General features: G+C 40.7%; 2 protein-coding genes across 2 annotated transcripts in view; both read left to right on the forward strand.

Moving 5' to 3' along the window:
- fig4a (FIG4 phosphoinositide 5-phosphatase a) overlaps nt 1-13,299 on the forward strand; it is a 33,351-nt gene extending 20,052 nt beyond the window's left edge. The window contains exons 19-24 of the mRNA XM_083899005.1: nt 643-790; nt 927-1,010; nt 2,834-3,032; nt 7,409-7,491; nt 9,301-9,375; nt 12,695-13,299. Of these exons, the coding sequence (XP_083755131.1) occupies nt 643-790; nt 927-1,010; nt 2,834-3,032; nt 7,409-7,491; nt 9,301-9,375; nt 12,695-12,872 (767 nt within the window). The 3' untranslated portion in view covers nt 12,873-13,299. The remainder of the gene's footprint in view (nt 1-642; nt 791-926; nt 1,011-2,833; nt 3,033-7,408; nt 7,492-9,300; nt 9,376-12,694) is intronic.
- A 5,707-nt stretch (nt 13,300-19,006) lies between these two features.
- On the forward strand, nt 19,007-20,014 carry gpr6 (G protein-coupled receptor 6; the record flags this gene model as incomplete). Its single annotated transcript, XM_083898243.1, has 1 exon — nt 19,007-20,014. One exon carries the CDS (start codon nt 19,007-19,009, stop codon nt 20,012-20,014), a length of 1,008 nt encoding a protein of 335 aa, XP_083754369.1.
- Nucleotides 20,015-21,889: the final 1,875 nt, after the last annotated feature.

Raw genomic sequence — 21,889 nt, forward strand, 5'->3', positions numbered from 1 at the left:
TACCATTTATTAGAAAGAAATAGCATCTCTTTGTGGTATCTCTTTAACATTAACATGCTATAGCACGGGTGTTCAGGGGCCACTCAGCACTATTTGACCTCAAGTGGGCCGGACCAGTACATAAACAACAAGCACTCAAAATGTTTCCCTTTGTTTTACATTCAATTTTGTATCTTTTTACAAAACACATCATGAACAACCTGAAATGTATTGAGAAAAATAAGTGCAATTTCAACAATATTATGCCTAAGATGTAAATCTTGCCTATTAAATGTAAATGTGAAGGCTAATTTAAATGCCTTTAGTTTTGCAGGTGTTTTAGTTGTAATTAATACATTTTTTCTCCATGTGCCACTGGAAAAAAAGTCATATTTATTCATTCTCAGGGCGCCAATGACATCTCATATATGCACCCATTTCACAGCATCAGGTATTTTAATAGACCAACAATGGAAAGCAATTAAGCAATGACTAATGCCACCATTTTCAAGTAAGGATTGATTTTGGTTTCTGAAAGTTGAAGAAACATTTTTGTCTTAAAACGATGGAGCTCTGGCACAGAGGAATAAGCTACAGGTGTTTTTTGCAAGTACTGTGTAATATGTTTGTGTATGGACTAGTTTGTTTGTCCTGTGTGTTTAGCTCCCTGTGAGGACAACATGAAGAAAGTCAAAGTCAAGAGAGTCAACCGCTTCGATGAGGGTATTGACATCTACACGGAGTTCTTCAAACCGTACGAACTCACTTCCTTCGATGACACGTTTTGCATCGAGATGACCAACTCTGCAAGGTGAAAAAACCCTTTATGAATCTTTCTTTTGAGCTACATAAAAAAAAGTCTAAGAGTAAACTTTTCTCAGCTGATTTTGAGAAGGTTAAATCGGGTTGTGAGTTAATGGATTTTCTTCCTCCCTGTCGTCAAAAAGGGAGTTTATGCCAAAAACAGTTGGAGTGGATCCGAGTCCATTCACAGTACGCAAGCCAGAGGAAACTGGGAAATCAGTGCTGGGGTGAGTAAATCCAAGCCATCCATGTTTTTGATGTTTTTTGTGTGCTTTTTTTTTTTTCATGCAATAAACCTCATGTCACGGTGCCCTCATACACAACACATCTGACACTGTGTTCTCAGGTAACCAAAAACAACTCCATTTTCCTGTCGTTGTTTAGAGCACTCAGTACTGGTTATCGCGCGTGTGTGTTCTTGTATTTGTGGCTTTCTAAGGACCAAAAATTGTATAAACCATAAGGCTTGAGGACATTTTGGCTGGTCCTCACTTCTTTAAAGGGCTTTAAGGGGTTAAGCCCTGGATTTAGGTATCGGGTTAGAATTTGGATGATGTTTAACCCTTCTGTTACATCCTGTTATCGCCCACCGGGTTTGGCATGCATACTTCTCATTACCGTAACCCCTAGACCATTTGAGATATCTATCAAATTTCTAAATCTATGTCAGCTGAGATTGGCACAGCAACCCCCCACGACCCTCATGTGGAGGATAAAGCAGTACAAGACGAATGGACGGTTGCAGAGAAATCAAGTTTTGCATTCCATATACTTGTCATTACGGTAGCCCTCAGGACTTCTGCAGAGCGACCGTCCAATCACAGACGAGATTCGCCAGTGTGTCAGAGTTAATAATCACTAACATACACACTGTGTATGTCTCACTGACTATGGCTTCTCTTTGGTTAGAAACCTCACATGCCGGTAGCGGCACAGCATGACATCCTATACCGTTTTGATGTCTTCATTCACTGTAAACCTCAATCTTCTATTGATGATCTGACTCACTGGCTCTGAACTTGACATCACGTGTGCTTACACACACACACGCATACACACGCAAGCAGTCCTCTATTCATCCATCATCTTAGCACACTTTCTTGGTCATGTTACTGTGGTAACGTGGTGCGCAGAGAAAAAAACCAAAGGACCTTATGCCTTGAAGAACTTCAGTCTCCCGCTGGACTATCACCAGAATCTCTCAGGTCCTCTGAAAGTTGTGCCTGGGCAGATTAAGGAGTATTGCTTAGCTGGTAATAGGTTTCCGAAGAGTAAATTGAATAATTTATGAGCTATGCTTTCTCTTTTTTATATATATATATATATATATATATCCACATTTTTGAAAATTATCCCTTATTGTTGGTAGCAGTGTAAAAGAAATGTGTCATATTTCATGGCATCGTATCGTCCGATCATCCAATAGCCTTCTAACGAGATTAGCAAACCTTAAGAACACTGGGATTGTTGCTGGAAATGGGCCTCTATACACCTATGTACATATTCCATTAAAAACAGACGTTTGCAGCTAGAATAGTCGTTTACCACATTAACAGTGTATAGAGTGAATTTCTGATTCATTAAATGGTATATTCATTGAAAAAAAAGTGCTTTTCCTTAAGAAATAAGGACATTTCTAAGTGACCCCAAACTTTTGAACGGTAGTGTATGTATTATATCACCAGATTAGTACTGATTGGGACATTTTGGATTTGTGCCACTCCCTCAGAAGCACACACTAATTTTGGAGCTTAGCGAGTTGTCTCACAGAGATTCCATCACGACAGTCGTGATGCAAGTCTCACAGGCTTTTCTTGGCGAAGATGGAAACGATCAAGTAAGATTAGATTTGCTGAAACAAAGGAGCCCTTGTTGTCTGTCGAAGGATGATACGCCTAAATACCGTGTGGTTACTGGATACAAGAAAGGTAGTTTCAGGTGGTCATCTTTATTAGTTATGACATAGTACAGCCATTATCTGACTTCATATGTACTAATACAAGTGTGTTTGTTTGAGTGTATCCATTGATCGATCTGCATGTATTGGCAGCAACAAGACCAGTAAGGAAGAGACGCTGCTCCAGAGGAAAACTGCAGCCAGCGCGCCGCCTCCTCCAAGCGAGGAGGCCATCTCTAGCACATCAGAGGACGACTCGGAGGAAGACCGCGATGACGACGGTGTCGTGTCCCAGCGCTCCACCCCAATCAAACTGCTCACTGAGTCGGGAGAGAGCACACGCACACAGGAGGTATGCAAATAGAATATAAATGATCGAAATAAACACTTACCTGGAAGGAAAAGGACAAATAAAACAAAACTTTTATCCCTAAACAGCCTTATTGTTTAATGTGGAGGTAAAATGGGAGCCCATTAAATGAGATCCTCCCAACAAGTCGAGGAAATGTAATCTCCTCTAAGTACTTCAGGGAAATGTCATCAAAATTCAGGCTGAGATTTTGCCACGATTGTTAGTTTGGGCCTCCAAAGCGATCTGCATTCCAATTCATATGTTTCACACGTGTGTGTATTTTATTTCTTGAGAGAGACTAATTTTCTCAAGAAATTATTTTCTGTGTTTCTCTTTTTGTCAGACGGAAAGAAAGACTTCAACTAAATGGTCTGGCTCTAAATAGCAGAGAGGGCTGAATGGTGTGGTTTTGTGTGATTTATTGGAACACATCCAGAAAATACAGGAAAAAGTCTGCCCTACACTAGAGGATAATTGGCCAGATTTCGGTCCCAATCTGGCTCTTCCGACAATTGTGGGTGCCTTCCGATTTTAGGCCGACTTGAACAGATTATCCTGCAGTGTGAGGGGTTAACAAACATCATCATCGTACACATCAGAGTATTAAACATATTTGATATCTACAAGTGCACAACTATTGCGGGATTCTGCTCACGCGAGCAGAACCCCGCAATATCCAATGAAAGCGAGTTGACCTTTGAGATCCCAAATCCCTGGAATCCTTTGATTAAACTCCAAAATGCGTGGTCCTGCGTCTTGGCTGGATCGTCTACTACTGGATAAAGTTTCATGTTTTTTTGTGTGTGACCTCCTAAACCAAAAGAATCTTATGTGTTCAAACTTGTATTTGTCCTCTTGTTTCACGGTGACAAATATCTGGTGTGAAAAAGATCCCTGGTGCCAGGTTTATTTTAGAGACGTGAAGTCTGACACCACTGGGCACAAGTAGGTCACTGTGTTAACGGGAACAATCGATAGCACCAAACAAAGACGTCCTCTTTTAAATTCTCAGAAACACCTTAAAGGATGCTTATGGATCACACAAACGTTTGATTGCTACTGTGACATTTGCCAGTGGGAAGTAGCTGCTCCCTTTGCCCTGATTTCACTCCTTTTGCCCTAATTAACTTGTATAATGACTGTGATTAAGTCACATTCAGAGATGTTAAAAAAAAAAAAAAAAAAAAATGTTTGCTTGGGAACTGTCCCAAGTGCTTTGTTGGCAGTCGTCGTACAACCAGGCAGATGTAGCCACAATCCAGTCTTTATGGAGGAGGAATGTCTTTCATTTTGACTGTGATTTCATTGTTTTCATATTCAGAGTTTTATTTTAATATTTTACTCTGCTCAAAACTCTTTGCACTCACTTATAGTTTCTGCACAAATGTTAAATCTTAAAGGAGACATCTTATGCATAATCAACGTTTCAATCATTCAAATCCTTATATTTGGGTCTCTGGAGACCCTATGAGTCGGCAAAGTGTGAAAAAAGATGCCTCCGTCTTGTTTTTGTGGTCCGCCTCAGTGGAGATAAAACACGCAATGTTGACTTCTGCTACGTCACAATGACACATTCCTGGAATTGTTGTCTCGCGGAGCTCCACTTTGCAGCGTACAGGCAAGGGCAATAGTAGCAGCACAGAGTTCTACACAAACTTCCAGCCTCAGAGGATTTACGTGTCCAGTGGATACATTTTAGATATGACGGCTAGAGTCGACAAATGATGGCTTTTTCAATATGCTAACTGCTGTTAGCTGCCGGAGCCACAGTGACGCTGACGTAGTTTCCTGTGTCTCATTTGCATTTAAAGAGACAGGCACTCAAAACCAAGCGTTCTGAACAGGGCTGTTTTGGCAGAGTGATTGAACTGCTGTGGCGCTTCATTCTTAAGGTATTTTGACCAAAGCATGTTCATTAGGACACCAGGGAACTAGGATAACTTGTAGAAATAGGGTATAATATGTCTTCTTTAAGTAATTCTCTTTGCACTCAGGCTGTTTGACCATGTGTGGGGCATGTTTGCTTTACTTTTTACCCCATCCATGTCATGTGATCACCAATTATAACCAGGTGCATTTGATCCTGCCTGAACATGGATCTGTGGATTTTATTTTAATGGATGTTTTTTTCCATATTTAATTGGTGAATCAGGATTCATTCACAAGCGTGCTTTAAGTGAAGGTAGTCGAGGTCTGAGTCAGAAGGGGTGACCACGTGCTGTAGCTGGTTTGCGGTCTGTCCATGATGTGTTGTCAGAAATATATCGATACATTTTATTTCAGACAATAATCGCCGGTTTTATTCATTAAGGTAAATATATGTTCAAAAAATGAGAAAATTTCAAACAGAAAAAAGCAAAAGGACCATTTTCCTCCATCCATCTCTTTCCTCCCTCTGACTCATGATGTATTTAGTATAGGTTCTCGCTTTGTCTGTCTCTTCCCTGAGCTCCGAGCCGGTCATGAATATTGTGGGCTGAGCAGCAAGCTCACGTGTTTCATCCACACACTCACTCTCGTGTGTCTCATGTCGCTGCCTCTCAGCCTGTCGCTGAGAACGAATTATTGCTCAAGCGCCAGCACAACACAGTCTGTTGAAATATTTAAGCAACAGATCATTACTGCGTTTGCCGTGTAATCACACATGCTCTGTTTATGTTCCTCCTGTTTGAATATGTGTGTGTCTGCATGAACACGGGTAGATTTGTGTATCTATGTGCTTTCACACTCTACCCCACCAACCCTCCCACACCACGCCATATGATTGTCTGTGTGTGTGTGTATATTGTGTGTCCACAGCTGCTGTTTCTTGGACTTGGAACACTTTCATTCCCCCCCCCTGCTGTTCAAATCAATACAAATACAGTGAAAACTCAATGCGGGCGCGTTATGTCGAGCATATTTTCTGCTGCTCTGGGAAGCAGTCAGAGAAAAGGACCTCAAGTCGACTGCTTTAATGCCACTCACCGTCGTCGTCACACGCTGTTGCTTAGCAAGCTTTGTCTCGGTTCATTTCAAACTAGAAATCTGTGTCTTTTAAATCTAACACTACCGTTCAAAAGTTTGGGGTCACTTAGAAATGTCCTTTTTTTTTGAAGGAAAAGCACCTTTTTTTCAATGAATACAATATTAAATTAATCAGAAATACACTCTTTACATTGTTAATGTGGTAAACGACTATTCTAGCTGCAAACGGAATGTGTACATAGGTGTATAGAGGCCCATTTCCAGTGTTCTAATGGTACATTGTGTTTCAAATTGTGTTTAAAGGCTATTGGATAGTAGAAGTAGACGGTACATCATATATTATGAGAAAAAATGTAACTTTGAGAACAGGGCTGCTTTCATATAATATAATACACAGGTTACTGCTCACAATTTTTAACGTACTGCAAATTTTATAATGAAATTAAAAGTAAAATTTCTGTCTCTCGTCATTTGTGTAGTACATATAACTCCGTGTATAGTTAAATATGATTTTGGCAAATCTTGAGTAAGACGCTTCCGCTTAATTACATCGTCTGGGTCTCTTAAAAATGGCTGCCATTCAGTCACGACATTTCCAGCACATCTATCCAAAATAACATATTGACAATCACAATTCGGGGAAACATTGTCGAGATTCATCAGACCTCAGGTTTTACCCAAAAACATGTTTTTTTTCCAGAGCATCATGTTTGTCGTACTGAGCTGTTATTAGATTAGATTGGGTTTTGGTCTGTTTATATAACAATCCAACAATGAGGGCCAAAAAATGAAAGTATTATATATTTTTAGACCTATAATGTGTTCTATTTTTGAAGAGTATGACAAACCTCATAGAGATCATAACGTTCTGTTGAGGAAATAGCTTTTCTAACCATGGCATGGTCTCATGACGCATTATCCTGGTACAAGTGCATCATCTTTTGGTTTTAGTTGTGCTTCATTTAAGAGAAATTCACATTGTGAACTCGTTGCCCTGCTTTGAATCTGTCATCTTAAACTGGTCTGACCTCTTTAATCAGATGCAGGGTTTTTTTTTTTTTATGAATGTTATATCTCTACAACCATGAACACCATGCAAAAACCCCAGGAGGGCTCTCTCTCTGAGCATGAAAGCACCTCATCAGGCGCAGACAATCAAATTACATTCAAATTTGCTTAAATAACACTCTTTGGATGGACTCTAATGTGTGAACCAGTCGCACGGAAGCAGCTGAACCCGATGACTTTGTTGTCCGTGTGTGACTTCCTTAGCGGATTGAATGAATTGGCTGTTAAATACAAGCTTTACCTGCTCAAGTTAATCTCTGTGTGTTGTTTTTTAGCAAACCAGTTGCAGTCATTCTTAAACATGTTGTTTTTAAATTGTGATTGTTCTCTCACGTCTTTAGGAGCAGCAGCAAAGTGTAAAGGAGCCATATGGACTCAACGTGGCCAAGTTTCCCACTGATACAGACATGCTCATTTACGAAAGGTAATGTTGATACTATACATTTACATTTGTATGCACTCGGCTGTGAGTGTGTCTAACTGTTAAGAGAAAACGCCTGCAAATGGTAGAAGTCCTATTTTCTGCCTATGCAGATTTACTGGTCCTGAGGAAAATCTCCTTTTTATTGTTATCGACAAAAACGCCCAAGTGCCCAAGACAGAAATGGGAGGAACAAACAGTTAGTCTCACCAGTCCCCTTAAGGGGATATGCATCACACTTCTGACCTCACTGCTCTTTGTCCAGCTCACCTCTAAATTTCACGTTTCGTCCGTCCTTTCATTCTTTACTTTCTCCCTCTATGCTCTCAAAGCATTCATCTGGCTCAAAGTGAACACAACTATCTGTTCTCTGGATATAAACTGCACATTTTGATGTAGCCCTTTTTTTTTTTGCTCCTGTGCAGCTGTCCTATATCCACTCAGGTCTGGCATCTTATTTCACTTGACTCATGACTCCATATAGCAAATATCTACCATTTGTAGATTAACAAGTTAACTTTTTTTTTATTTTTAAACCAAAAAGTGAGGGAAAATTCAGTTTTCATAAGAAAATGTACAGAAAAGGCTACATGAAATAAACATAATTATATGTAACATAAATGTATTTTTATTATGCTTTATAATCTTGTTACTTGGGACAGATATTTGGTCCATAAAAAAAGTTGTGATTTTAATCACTGCTTATTTGTCGTGCCGGTCAAAAGTTTAGGGTCACTAATACAATTTTTTGTTTCCCATTAAAAGTCACACTTTTATTCATCAAAAGAGTTGCAAAATGTATAGAAAATATAGTCAAGACATCGGGAAGATTAGAAATAATGATTTTTATTGAAAAAATTCAAAGTTTGCTTTCATCAAAGAACCAGCAAAACTGTTTTCAGCTGTGCTAACATCATCACACAAGGGTTTTCAAGGGTTTTCTAATCATCCAATAGCCTTCTAACGCCATTAGCAAACATAATTAGACAACCATTAGAACACTGGAGAGATGGTTGCTGGAAATGGGCCTCTATACACCTATGTACATATTCCATTAAAAACCAGACGTTTGCAGCTAGAACAGTCGTTTACCACATTAACAATGTATAGAGTGTATTTCTGATTCATTTAATGTTATATTCATTTAAAAAAAGTGATTTTCCTTCAAAAATAAGGACATTTCTAAGTGACCCCAAACTTTTGGATGGTAGTGTACAGGATCCCAGTGCTATGACATGTACAGGTCGATGCAACTACAATTAACTTACCTTTTTGGATGAAATTCTACAGTACACATGCTCGTTCTGTCTGCAAAAGAATGAAAGTGTTGTTCAAACAGCTTTTACTGTATTTCTTTTGTGTGTGTGTGTGTGTGTGTGTCTACCTGAATTCATGAACATGTCGGGGTTTGGAGGTGTGATTAAATCAGGGGAGCTGACAAAGGAAACGCATACGCAACTAAATTGCTTTGAAGAATGTTGTTTGTTCCCACTGTGAAAATAAAAGTGCATTCATTATTGAGGCTGGAACTTGGAGCAGCTCCAGAGATGATCGCTGGAGCCGTAGCTCCTCTAATCAATGCATTAATATTAAAAAATCATAAGCGGGAGCCAGAGGGGAATTCTCAAATCCTGCATATTGTTGTGTCGTTGCAGGAGAAAAATGACTCGTAAGGAAAAATGTGACACTTGGCGATGATTTTGTTCTGAATGAATTGGTTCTGTGGCGACACGTGAACCAGGTACCGTCTGTTGAATGCTGTTAACGTCATGATCATTGTGAAGATTCCTCTTTTTTTTTCTCTCGCTGCAGGTTTGCACATCTGGGCGCGAGCCAACACAAAGTGGAGAGAAGTGAACACACAAACCTAGCAAACATCATCTGCTTGTGAGTAAAACATGTGACACATTCAACCAAACACACACACACAAACCGCATATGTACAACAACCATGTACACAAACCCTTACTGACTATTGTTATAATCTACCATTTTAAATAGCACTTGTCTGCAGTACAGTTGTTTGGACTAAGTGGTCTCTGGGGAGGCTTCTGTTACCAGCCACTCTTTCTTTACTTCTTCTTATACCTGCTATTTCTCAGTCGGTCCACTTATTGCAGCCGCTCCCTGCAGCGTGACCCAGCGACAGTGCTTTCTCCCAAGTTAAATCAAAATTCATCCACATGCTGGAAAGCAGTTCGCAGCCTCAACATTGCCTCTTCGTCCTGCTCTCTCTTTCGATTGCCTTTTTTTTCCCTTGAATTTGAAAGGCTTCCGTCAGCAAGCTTGTATCCAGTCTTTATACTAAGCTAAGCTAGGCTAACTTGTTCTTTACTAATGAAGCCAATCACAATCGTGTGCTGAATTTCAGCGGCTGCCGTCTGGCAGATTTTCTTATCTTTAGACGGCTGCGCTGTTTCCCTTGTTTCCAGTCTTTGTACTAAGCTGAGCTAGGCTAACCCTTGTTTCCAGTCTTTTTTTTACTAAGCTAAGCTAGGCTAACCCTTGTTTCCAGTCTTAATACTAAGCTAAGCTAGGCTAATTTGTTCTTTTCAAATTAAACCAGCCAAAATTGTGTGCTGCATTTGAACGGCAGCTGTCAGGCATATTTTCTTATCCACCGAGAGCTGAGCTGTTTCCAGTCTTCAAACTAAGCTAAACTAAGCTAAGCTAGGCTAACCAGTTACTGTTTGAAATGCATTGACCTCAGGTCTACCCACAAGATTAGCATACGTTAATGGCAATGCAATGGCAAAGGTTATTTTATTTTAAGGCCAGAGGGTACAAAGAAATATTGTGATATTTTGTGAAGAGCACACACTCATGGTTCCTTTTAACAAAAACATACACTGAGTTGAAGGACACACTGAAGGAAAATAACCCTCCGACCTTAACATGACACATGCTCAAGAAAAAACTTGAACAAAGAGGCAGTGGAAAAGAAGAAAAGAGAGTGCGCATCAGAACCAAGCAGAGATGGCAAGCAGAAATGGGAAATTCTACGTTTATGGGAGAGTGCTGTTGAACAGAAGAGATGAACTGTTTAGTATCGGTTAGTAAAAGGACAGAGAGAAAGGTGTTGAAGGAAGGCAGATTGTGTCAAGTTAAAGAAGGTTTTTTCAAGCAGGAAAGTGCAGCTTACTAAGAAGAGGTGAGATTACGAGTGAGAAACTAGGGCGAAAGATGTTGAAGCAAAATTATTGATTCGAACCTCTCGTTAGGTAAGTAAGGCAGTGGCAGAAAAAATTGGACATTGCACAAGAAAAGAAGCCAGCAGGGAACCATAGCATATTTCTGTTGCATCTCTCCTCATCTGCCTGCATCTTCACCTCCCGTCACTCTGCGATGGTTGAATGGACCAATGATGGAGCAGTCATCCTCACAATAGGCCCACGGGGTCCTGGAAGGTGTGCCCAGGTCGCTGTTGTGCAACAGTGCTATTCTAAGAGGTGTTACAGCACCCCAAACATGTTTTCACTGTTTGGTCCACACACCTCCCCCCCGAGCTTGACACCTCCCTCCAGTACAGATGCTCTGTTGATCCTGTCCAGACCTGTCCTGGGTGGTGGAGGAGAGGAAAGGTGAAAAGCATATGAGGCTTTAATGAAGCGTGGTGGTGGTGGTTGGCCTTGGCTTTGCAGAGGAAGAAAATGTCTCTTTATCAATGCTCATGTCCTAACACTCGTCTTAACTACCGGAAATGACGATGTACCTACTAGAAAGACCATAGCGGTCATTATTTCATTTGCATATGATTTCAATAATCAAAGTACAAAGTGAAATTGAATAGATATGTTATGTGAATACAGCAAAACAAGTAAGGAAACGTGTTAATTGACTAAATTGAAATTACAGATAAACGATCAAAGCCCCGCCCCTTCCCCCCCCCCCATTTATAACTCGATAGATATTAATTGTTTCTTTCACCTTAAAAAGTGTTTATTTCATTAATTCATTAACACGGTCACAGCTGTGGTAGACGATGAGCGATGCGATCGTATCTCGTCAGCGCCTGTGTGGTGAACAGCGGCGTTAGCGTCTTTACGCTCAGACTAGGCTAGGATTTGAAATGCAACTTGGATGTACGTAGGTAAGTGGAAATAAATGTGCAAACCGTTCACATGACTCTTTCTTGTCATGGTGAGTGATGAATTAAAACGGCACCTACGAGTCAAGCCCATAGGAACCGACTTTGTAATTAAGTGTACGTTCGCCACAACGTAGACCAATACCCTCCATTTCCATATAGGAGTGTTGGAAACATTTTGGTTCAAACACTACTCTACAAAATATTTAGCAGTTCTCTCATCTTTATTAGATTAGATTTTTTATTAATTTAGGATTCGGCAAAATTGAAGTTTCCATTGGTGTGGCTTTATACTGTCACTTATTCACTCACCTTCTACCACTTTATCCTCCACATGAGGGTCGCTGGTGTCAATCCCAGCTGACACAGGGCAAAAGGCGGGGTCAGACCTTCAGTCCATCACAGGGACAACCATTCACTCTCACATTCACACCTATGGTCAATTGAGAGTGTCTAATCCCCAAATGTTTTTGGAATGTGGGAGGAAACCGGAGAACCCGGGGGGGAAAATGTAGCTTTAATTTTTTTTATTTTTGCTAAATTTGTGCTTAAAAGTTGAAAACTCACTGAATCCATGTTACCATGTTGCTCTCAGCCTCTCGTCAGTGCCACCGCGGGTCCGCTTCGGTTGTTTTGGGATGGCGATTTAAAACGCACCGTTCATCCAACTCTACTTGAAGACTCCACGCGGACACTTTTAAAGGCTCTTTTGTTGCCGATCAACTCGGTGATGCCGGCGCGATGCATGTGTCATGTGTCTGAGCAGCTGCTCACTGGGGCCACAGCTGCTGTCCGACTGAATGGATTTACCAGACAAGCACACGCTGGATAATGCACTCTGAAGACAATGAAACATACTTTTAGCGCTGTGAAAATATGAGTAATTCCACTATAAATGCCTCGTGTCTGCCGCCCGCATGTTGTCTCCATTAACCGCCCCCATAATGTCCCACTCTCTCCTGCAGAGGCTCGAGAAGATAATGGTGGAATTACAGCATTTTTGCTAGTAATTTCTTCACGGGTTTTTTTTTTTTTTAGTTTTAATCCCACGTGAGTCGTCTTAATTGGGTTTTTTAACGTACGTCATTTTGAAACACTTCCTCTCCCTCCGTCTCCCAGAGAGCCGGTGTCCAGCTTCGCGGAGGACAGCATCTACAGCGTGTGTCCCCCGCTGGTCAACAGAGACAGTCGAAGTGTGTTTGAGAGCCACGTGGTGACGGGTCAGGGCCAGGCGAGGGTGCTGTGCAGGGACGACACGCTTATGTACAGGGAGTACGTCAAGAACAGATACATGTGAGACGCCTGCGTGTTTCACTCATCATTCCTACAATTTTTTTTCACTGTTTCTGTTGGGAGACCACAGTTTGTACTGAAGACACATGAAAGCCCAATATTCTTTATTTTAGCCTCAGATTTGACTCATTCATGGCAGGTTTTAAGTCTTTTAAGGAAGTTTATTTAATGATGTACTTTCTATTTCAAACTGTATATATTTTTCGTCTTAAGCATGGCCAGCGCAAAGATTATAATTACTTTTTTTTATTCATTGTCATGTTATTTTTGCCTTTACAATGTCTTTTAATAAGTCCTGACGTGATTGTGTGCTAGTTTATTTTTAATTGGTCAGAAACTGTACTGTAAATCAAGGCCCAGGTCTTTCTTTTTATGCTTTTTTTTTGCCCAGACCTTAAGTTTTTATTACTAATATTGTGCATTTCATTATACTCCAGTCCTTGTTTTCATATAAAGACATGTCTGTGTTATTTTGTGTGTAATTTCTTCCAAATAAAACATTTATTTATGAGCATGGTAGCATGACAGATTTAATTGCTGTTTTCTGCACACTTGCTTCATGTCCTTCATGTTGCATTTGTAATTGTTATTGCCTCCTCTTTTTCACCTCCTTCACTTTTGTGATCACACTTTCTCTTCTCTCGTTCTATCTTCTCCTGTCTCTCACACTCTTTTTTTTTTGTGCCCAGCTTTTATCCACAAGTGCCAGGAACTGTGTAATACACGTACATGACCACTAGTCTCTCCATCTTTCCCCTAGAAGAAGGTAGAGGAAGATGAATAGTACTTACAAATTGTTCCATAATTGGGCCAGTAGATCGCCTCTCGCAATAGCACCATTCTGAGATACTATATCCATAAAAATTGCTTGTTTTTGCCAATAAACGGCTCGGATAACAGCAAGAGCGAGTGAGCGGATTTTACGAGCATCAGTGAACGCATCGGAGTCACGTGGAGAGGCGAGCGAGACACACGGGCGCAGTGTCCTCACCAGTCTTTCAAACCAACCCTACGTCCTCGCTTCATTTGCTTCACTAATATTTTCCCCCCCTTTTCCGTGAATATTTAATTACGTTCTTGGAAATTTGAACACGGAAGAAAAACACACACACACACACACGTCGACGGTCGGTCACCTTCTTGTAGAACGTAAACTGTTCCCCGGGTGCTTAATCTCCCAGTTTCCCAGAAACAAAACCGTGAGGACACGACCACAGTTTGTCCTCACTGGTGGATCTCGATCAATGATCTGACAGCTGTTCCAGATGTATTTATTTAAATCACTTGTGTTTACAGTCAGGTTTGAGGTCCACACATTGTAGATATTGGCAGGTTTCAGTGTTGTAATGTAGAAGAAGTTACGAAGTTATGTACCTGTAATAACTTAAGTTGTATTTCTAGCAACTTTTACTCCACTACATTTCCTCTAACTATCTTTGTTACTCATTACTACCAAATAAATAAAACCGATTTTGGCCACATTCTTACATATGGCATCTTTAAACTACATACGCTGCAACATAAGGTGTCTAAGTGTCTTGCTCATGGACACAGACTAGCAAAGCCAGGAATTGAACCCACAACTTTCCTTCCGAAAAGAGAACTCTCCTTACCACTGAGCCACCATGGCTTAATTGTAACTGTTAATACTTTTACTTCTAAAACTTAAGTACATTTTATATCAGAAAACCAACTTTTGATACTTAAGTACTACAAATGTCATACACTTTAAAGACTTTTACTTAAGTCATATTATATAAAAAAGTGACTTCAACTTCTACCAAAGTCATTTTCTGCTTAAATACTTACTCAACTATGCCTTTTAAGTGCTTAACAGAAGACTGGCAGGTTTTCAGCATATGAAATTATCATAAAAATCAGGTCACATTGACAGTGGGGCAGGTTGTGGTGCAATAGGTGAGACGCATTTATCAGATAATGTGACTATTTTCCTTTTGTGAGCGGGACGGTCATTTTTTTTTTTTGGTGACTGTGCGCAAAGTACGTGAAGTAGGTCAACTTTGTGAGTAAACTTGCAGTTCTCTCTCTTCACCGGATTATAAAATAATTTTTTCTGTTTGCCCGCGTCACATTTCTTTCCATCTTTAATTATTGACCTTGCCTTTGACTCTTATCCCATGTTAATGGCCAGTCATTGGTTTAAGAGACATGCTCAGTTATCCCTGAGTAAATATCTCTATACGTGTATTCTTGCATTTAGGGTTGGTGCGTGAGTCACGTGTGTGTATTTGTGTGTTTGTGTTGCGAGCATGTAAGTGCAATATGTGCACTCTTGAAAATGAGAGCTGTTTTGAAAGGAAACGTGGTCTTTTATTTATCAGGGCCCACTGTTTTCCCTCATGTTTTTATGTCCCTAATGGCAGGTGTCTCATTACAATGAGATCTCTCAGCACACACGGGTTAACATGAATAAATGCATCCAGTCACTGATATCTGTTGTCGGTCGTCGTCGTCACAAAAACTGGGTTTGTGTGTGAGGTGTTTCTATATTTATATATATATATATATATTTCTATATTTAATCTGGTTAGTTTATTTTCATCCATTTTAGATTGTTGGGTTTTTTTTTTCCCCTTTAGTCCTGTTTGTGACTGTATTTCAGTCCAGGTCTTTGACATGAGTCACTCGGCCCCTTCATGTGACCATTTAGCTCATGAATGAAGACGATCCTCTCTGCAGCCCCTGGTTCACTGACGAAAGGTCAAAACAGCTGTTGCCTAGGAACCAAAAAAAAAAAAAAGTGGTTGCCATATTATATCTACACTACTTTGAATCTCCTATCCGGTGTGACGTGACATTTAAGGGGAAGACATGGATGTAGTTTTGGCCACTGTACATGTGAGAATGGAGGGAAAACTAACGCAGTTTTGACCATTATGAGGTGTTAAAATTAAGGTTATTCCTTATATTTGAGCTTATATTAACCAAAGTAAGAATGGAGATTCAAAATCATGATTATGGCCCCCAAAAAAATAACAGCAACTTTTTGTACTATTGGCACCTATTGGTATATGACATGATGTTTGTTCCCAGGTGATCATCATGAACTGAGTCCCATGTGTCTGCCTGCTCCATGAGTCATGGTGCGTGTGTTGGAGATCACATATGCAAAACAGACTAATCAAACTGGGTCTGGATCTGGAAAACAACCTGTGGAAAAACACACATGCCCACACTAATTCATGGGTGCGTTTTGTCTAAATGTAGTATTTTTAGACGTACAGTGCCGTGTTTAGATGAGTAAGAGAGCTATGGTTGATATGGTTCGATCACGTGCAGAACACGGATAGTGAAAGCGATTATGTCGGACAAAAGGATGTTGAAGATGGAGCTTCGGGGCGGAGGAAGAGGAAAGAGGAAGACCACTGAGAAGGTCCATGGATGCTGTGAAGGAGGACACAGGGGTCAGGACAAGATCCGCTGTGGCAACCCCCGAAAGGAAGGAGGAGAAGAAGGACAACGTTAAGAAGGAGAACAAAGAAGAAGAAGGAGATAAGGAGAAGAAGAACAAGAAGAAATACACTCTTAGAAACAAAAGAACTAAGTAGAACCATATATGGTTCTTTGGCTTATTTAGAAAAGGGGTTTTAAAGGGTTCTCTGGATCAAAATGGTTCTTACTGGAACCATTAGTGTTACCAAGAACATTTGAAAAACAAATGGTTCCAGGTAGAACCTCAGCCCCTTGTAGAAGAACACTTTTGGAACCCTTATTTCTATATTTCTATCTATATTCTCCGTTTCATCATCTTCCTGTTTTTGAATGATGTCTTTTCAAACACAGTCGTGAGCTAAGTCCTAAATCAGTGTTTGACTAAAACTAATTAGACATAATGAATAATTTAGTGAATCAATACAACAGCTTAAGTGATTATGCTGCCACAAACGCACGTCTAACACTGTTTCAGTAGCAGCAGCAGGAGGAGGAGGTTGTTTATTTATTTTAAAATATGGAAGCAGAGAAAACACTGAATTTTGGAAATCATTTCAGCCAAGACTATAGAAGTAAAGTCACATCATACAGTCAACTTAAATTGGACTGTACATGATACACTACACTACACACCCTGATCACCCTCTCATAAGTCGTCCAAAATGTGCTCCTCCAAAAGCAATATTGACATTAAATGTCAATAAAATGCAATAATTAATTATTTGTGATTTTATTTTATGTCACCTCTTTTATCCAGTGTTTTTGTTTTGTTTGGTTTTTTTACCATAGATTTTATACATTGCACTTTTTATTGTCATTGTATGTACATGCAATGACAATAAAAAAACAATTCTGACTCTGATTCTGAATTCAATTTCTGGGACGCTGATTTTTTTTTGCAATTGAGAAATATTTTTCCCAATTAAATTGAGAAAAATATTTCTCAATTGCAAAAAAAATCTGTTTGAATTTTAAATTTTAATTAAATTAAATTTAAATTATATTATTATTGTTGCCTCTCTTATTGTTGTGTATATTTCTGCCATATTTATAGTGTAAATAACTGGGTTTTTACGTGTGTTTTCCCATTGTTCCGATGAAGGATTTGTGCAATTGAGAAATATTTATTTCTCTATTTCATTTTAAATTTAAATTGTATTATTATTATTATTCCCCCTACAGATCTTGTCACATATTTTATTTTAAAAAAAAATCGCACTGTACCTTTAAGCAATTAGAGGGTTGTACTTATTACTGGTCAAAATCATCAAATCCTGTTGAGTTATAAACTCTCTCTCTCTCTGCTGTGACGTCACATGGCTTTAAAGCTCTACCCTCGTGTCCTCCGTCGGTTCCCTCTGGTTCTTCTCCTCTCTCTCCTCCTCTCTCTCCTCCTCTCTGCTCCTCCTCTTCCTCACGTTCACCTTCACCTCCCGAACACCGGCCGATGCTTCACATCACCACTGCCCTGCGTGTCTGTCCCATGCGTGGGAAGCGCAGCCAAAGCGAGGGCTTCACTCTTTTAGAGTTTCCACGGGAGAGACGAAAAGGAGGCAAAGCGTTTGTGGTCCTTTGTGGTTCGCGCTCTTCACGTTTTTGGAGCTCTGATATCAGCGGGAATCTCAGCTCGCGCTCGTTTTTGTCGTGAAGGTAGGTGTTTTAAGATTGTTCGTCATATGATGTAAACGCATTATACGTGTGTGTGTGTTCGGTTTTATTTAAGGTCAGCCGCTAAAACGAAGTTATCAGAATAAAAACACGGCGATATTGTAATAACTTTTGCAATATTTAAGTTAGAAAATCGACACAATCAAGGAAGCTATTGAATGATGGGTTTCAGCACCACGGACAGCTCCTCTGCGCTCTGCTGCAACTGAAACTAAAACTTTCAATGATAATAATACAAGAAAAAACGTGCTATTAAAGTGGAGAATCTAGATTTTTACCAGTCAAATATTAAGATGCATTAGCAGACGTGATCAAACTTGCAAAAATTATAGTTTTAAGGTGGATTTTTCCTGCAGAATGAGCCCATACATGTGTATAAAATACAGAATTGACTCTTGTTTCTTGTGAATTTTAGTGACTTTTAGCAGACTTAAAGTTCTTCACTGGTCAGCAATGATGAGTACTTAAAGATTCGTAAAAGTAAAATAAATGGTGCTACTGAATGACTGGGTTTTTTGCATGTGGTAACAGTCAATAGTTGTCCCACTAAGCCTTGAAATAGATCCATAAACTGTTTTTTTCTCAAATATTTCAGCCGTGCAGCTCTCTATGATTTCTCTGATTGTGATTTATTTCTGAAGTCTTTTTCTTATTCGTTCAAATTCACTAATCAAAACTGACAAAAATCAGTTTTATGGTGGAGTTTCCTTGTAATGTTGTAACATATGTTGCACAAATGACTCCAGAATGAGCCCATAAATGCTTTTCTCTCCTTTAAAATGCAGAATTAAACTAGTAAATTACTCTTGTTTTCAGCAAATAATTTTTTTCTTATGTATTTTAATCTAAAATATAGTTTTACCAGACAACAGATAATCTACACACGTGTCCTTCAGTTACCCTGCTGACGTCATGTCACAACCTTTTTGACATCTTCAAGAAAAAGACATGCTGATCTGAACAAACTAACCCGTTTTGTTCTCCTTCAGGACTGAGAGTCGACACCGGAGCAGAAATATGAACGAGTCACTGGTTGTGAACGACTCCTCTGCGACTCCTGTGGCTGGGGAAGCTCTCCTGTGGATGGAGGCTGAGTCTCCAGAGCACAACGTCAGCTTGGAGTTCTCCACCAGCCCGTTCAATTTCCCTATCAACCCGTGGGACATTATGCTCTGCCTGTCAGGGACTGTCATTGCCTGTGAAAATGCCATCGTGGTAGCGATCATCTTCTATACGCCAACATTAAGGACTCCCATGTTTGTGCTGATCGGGAGTCTGGCCACAGCAGACCTGCTGGCCGGCATAGGATTAATCCTGAACTTTGTATTTCAGTACGTGATCTCCTCTGAGACTATCAGCCTTATCACTGTAGGCTTCCTGGTGGCGTCCTTCACTGCCTCCATCAGCAGCCTCCTGGCCATCACAGTGGACCGTTACCTCTCCCTCTACAACGCCTTGACTTACTTCTCGGAGAAGACGCTGCAGTACGTGCAGCTGATGCTGCTGGGCACCTGGGGCGTGTCTCTGTTCCTGGGGCTGCTGCCGGTGCTCGGCTGGAACTGCCTGGACGAGCCGGCGTCCTGCAGCATCGTGCGCCCGCTGACGCGGAGCAACGTCACGCTGCTGGCCTCCTCCTTCTTCGCCATCTTCGTGCTCATGCTCACCCTGTACTTCAAGATCTGCAAGATCGTGTGCCACCACGCCCACCAGATCGCCCTGCAGCAGCACTTTTTCGCCACATCGCATTATGTCGCCACGAAGAAGGGAGTCTCCACTCTTGCCATCATCTTGGGGACGTTCGGTGCCAGCTGGCTTCCCTTCGCCACCTACTGCCTGGTGGGTGAGCGGGAGTATCCGTCAGTGTACACGTACGCCACACTGCTGCCAGCCACCTATAACTCCATGATCAACCCCATCATATATGCCTACAGAAACGCAGAGATCCAGCGCTCCATCTACATGCTCCTCTGTGGCTGCTTTCAGGCCAACGGGGCTTACCGGTCTAGGTCTCCAAGTGAAGTCTGAAAGGGCTCTTTGTGTGTGTGTGAGAGTGTGTGTGTGTGTGTGCAAGGGAAAAAAAAAGAGCAAAAAGACAAACAGTCACACGACCATCGACAATCTGCTTCAAGTGAACAGTGAATGCTTTACAATCACAATCAAAGAGTGTGTGTGTGTGTGATGCTATAGAAACATGTCTCTCACGCACACTTTAACTCTGTTTCTACACAAGTTAGGATGAGGTCCTGGAAATGCTGTGAACAAGAAACGTCTGTGAAGAAGAAGAAGAAAAAAAAGACAAAACAAACCTGTGAATGTACTCAAAAGAGGAAAAAGGAATGGGTGGAGGGGGGGAATCTTGCACTTTATTCAATGTTTTTTGAAATGCCAAAGCAGTATTGTTCAGCCTGTATATTGTGTCTAAATGTTCGAATGTGTGAGTACTGTGCCATATATTTTTTTTTTCTATTTTGTATTGTAATGTATTTGATGTGCTTTTTCTACAAGGACGAATAAAGGAATAAAAAAAAAATCCAGCCGTGGCTCCGTCATCGTCTGTACTTGAGCACCGGTCTTTGACAGGGTCCCTGTGTGTGTCACACTTTGACTTGATATTTTTACATTCTGCTCTTATTCCTGCAGAGTGCAGGTGGGTCTGTTTGAAGAGGCTAATGGGCACATAGAGAAAGCAAGTACTTTGCCCCGGAAAATAGCTGCAATTTACACCTAGACATACTTGAATCCAGTGTGTGTGTGTGTGTGTGTGTGTGTGTGTGTGTGTGTGTGTGTGTGTGTGTGTGTGTGTGTGTGTGTGTGTGTGTGTGTGTGTGTGTGTGTTGTGCACACACTGGTTTTGTATATCTCAGTGAGGACACATCATTGACGTAGCCCCCCTCACCTTAACTTTAACAATCACAACTAAGTGCCTCACCTTAATCCTTGCCCTAATCCTAATCTAAACCCAAGTCTAACCCTAACCCCTAAAACCAGGTCTTAACCTTGGAAATGGCCTTTAAAGTTGTGAGGCCCAGACAAAATGTCCTCACAAAGGTTTTTAAAACATAAAAAGACATAAACATATATAAGTGTGTGTGTGTGTGTGTGTGTGTGTGTGTGTGTGTGTGTGTGTGTGTGTGTGTGTGTGTGTGTGTGCGTGCGTGCGTGCGTGTGTGTGTGTGTGTGCGCCCAGGTATTACTAATGTTGTGGGGACCTAAACCTGTTTACACAGTCACATTATGGGGACATGTCTTCCTTGTGGGGACAAAAAGCAAGTCCCCGTAATGTAAATGACTACATTTTAAGGTGACGGTAGGGTTACGGTAAGGTTAGGGTCAGGATTAGGATTAGGGTTAGGATTAGGCCAGTAGTAATTAGGGTGACAGTCCAGGAAATGAATGTAAGTCAATGCAATGTCCCGTGAAGTCATGAAAACTTCACTTGTGTGTGTGTATGTGCCCAAACCAGGTCCCGATGACGCAGAATCCCATTTATGTGGCTCTGGTTAAGGTTTGGTAAATAGTAGATAGATGTGGTAGATATGGTTAGCTAATGGAAACACACTTCTCCCTCTCCCTCTGTGTAAAAACACGTAACTTAATCTTCATCCAAGTATCAGTCAAAAAAGACTTGTTTTCATCCCCTTCTTCTATAAAATCTATTTCAGTCACACTTATGTTTGCATTGATAAGATATGAAGCACTCTCACACAGGAAATTAAAGTAGTTATTTAGTTTATTGCCTTATCCCCCCCCTCCCCCATCTCATCAAAATCTACAATCAACATTCAGGAATGAAGAAGCCACAGTCACACATGTACATGTGCGTGAGTGAGTGTGAGTGAGTGAGAAGTGGCGATGTGATTATAGGTGTTGGCCTGTTGTCTGCCAGCTGTGCAGTAAAAG

This window comes from Microchirus variegatus (assembly GCF_963457635.1).
Source record: "Microchirus variegatus genome assembly, chromosome: 12".
Taxonomy (NCBI): domain Eukaryota; kingdom Metazoa; phylum Chordata; class Actinopteri; order Pleuronectiformes; family Soleidae; genus Microchirus; species Microchirus variegatus.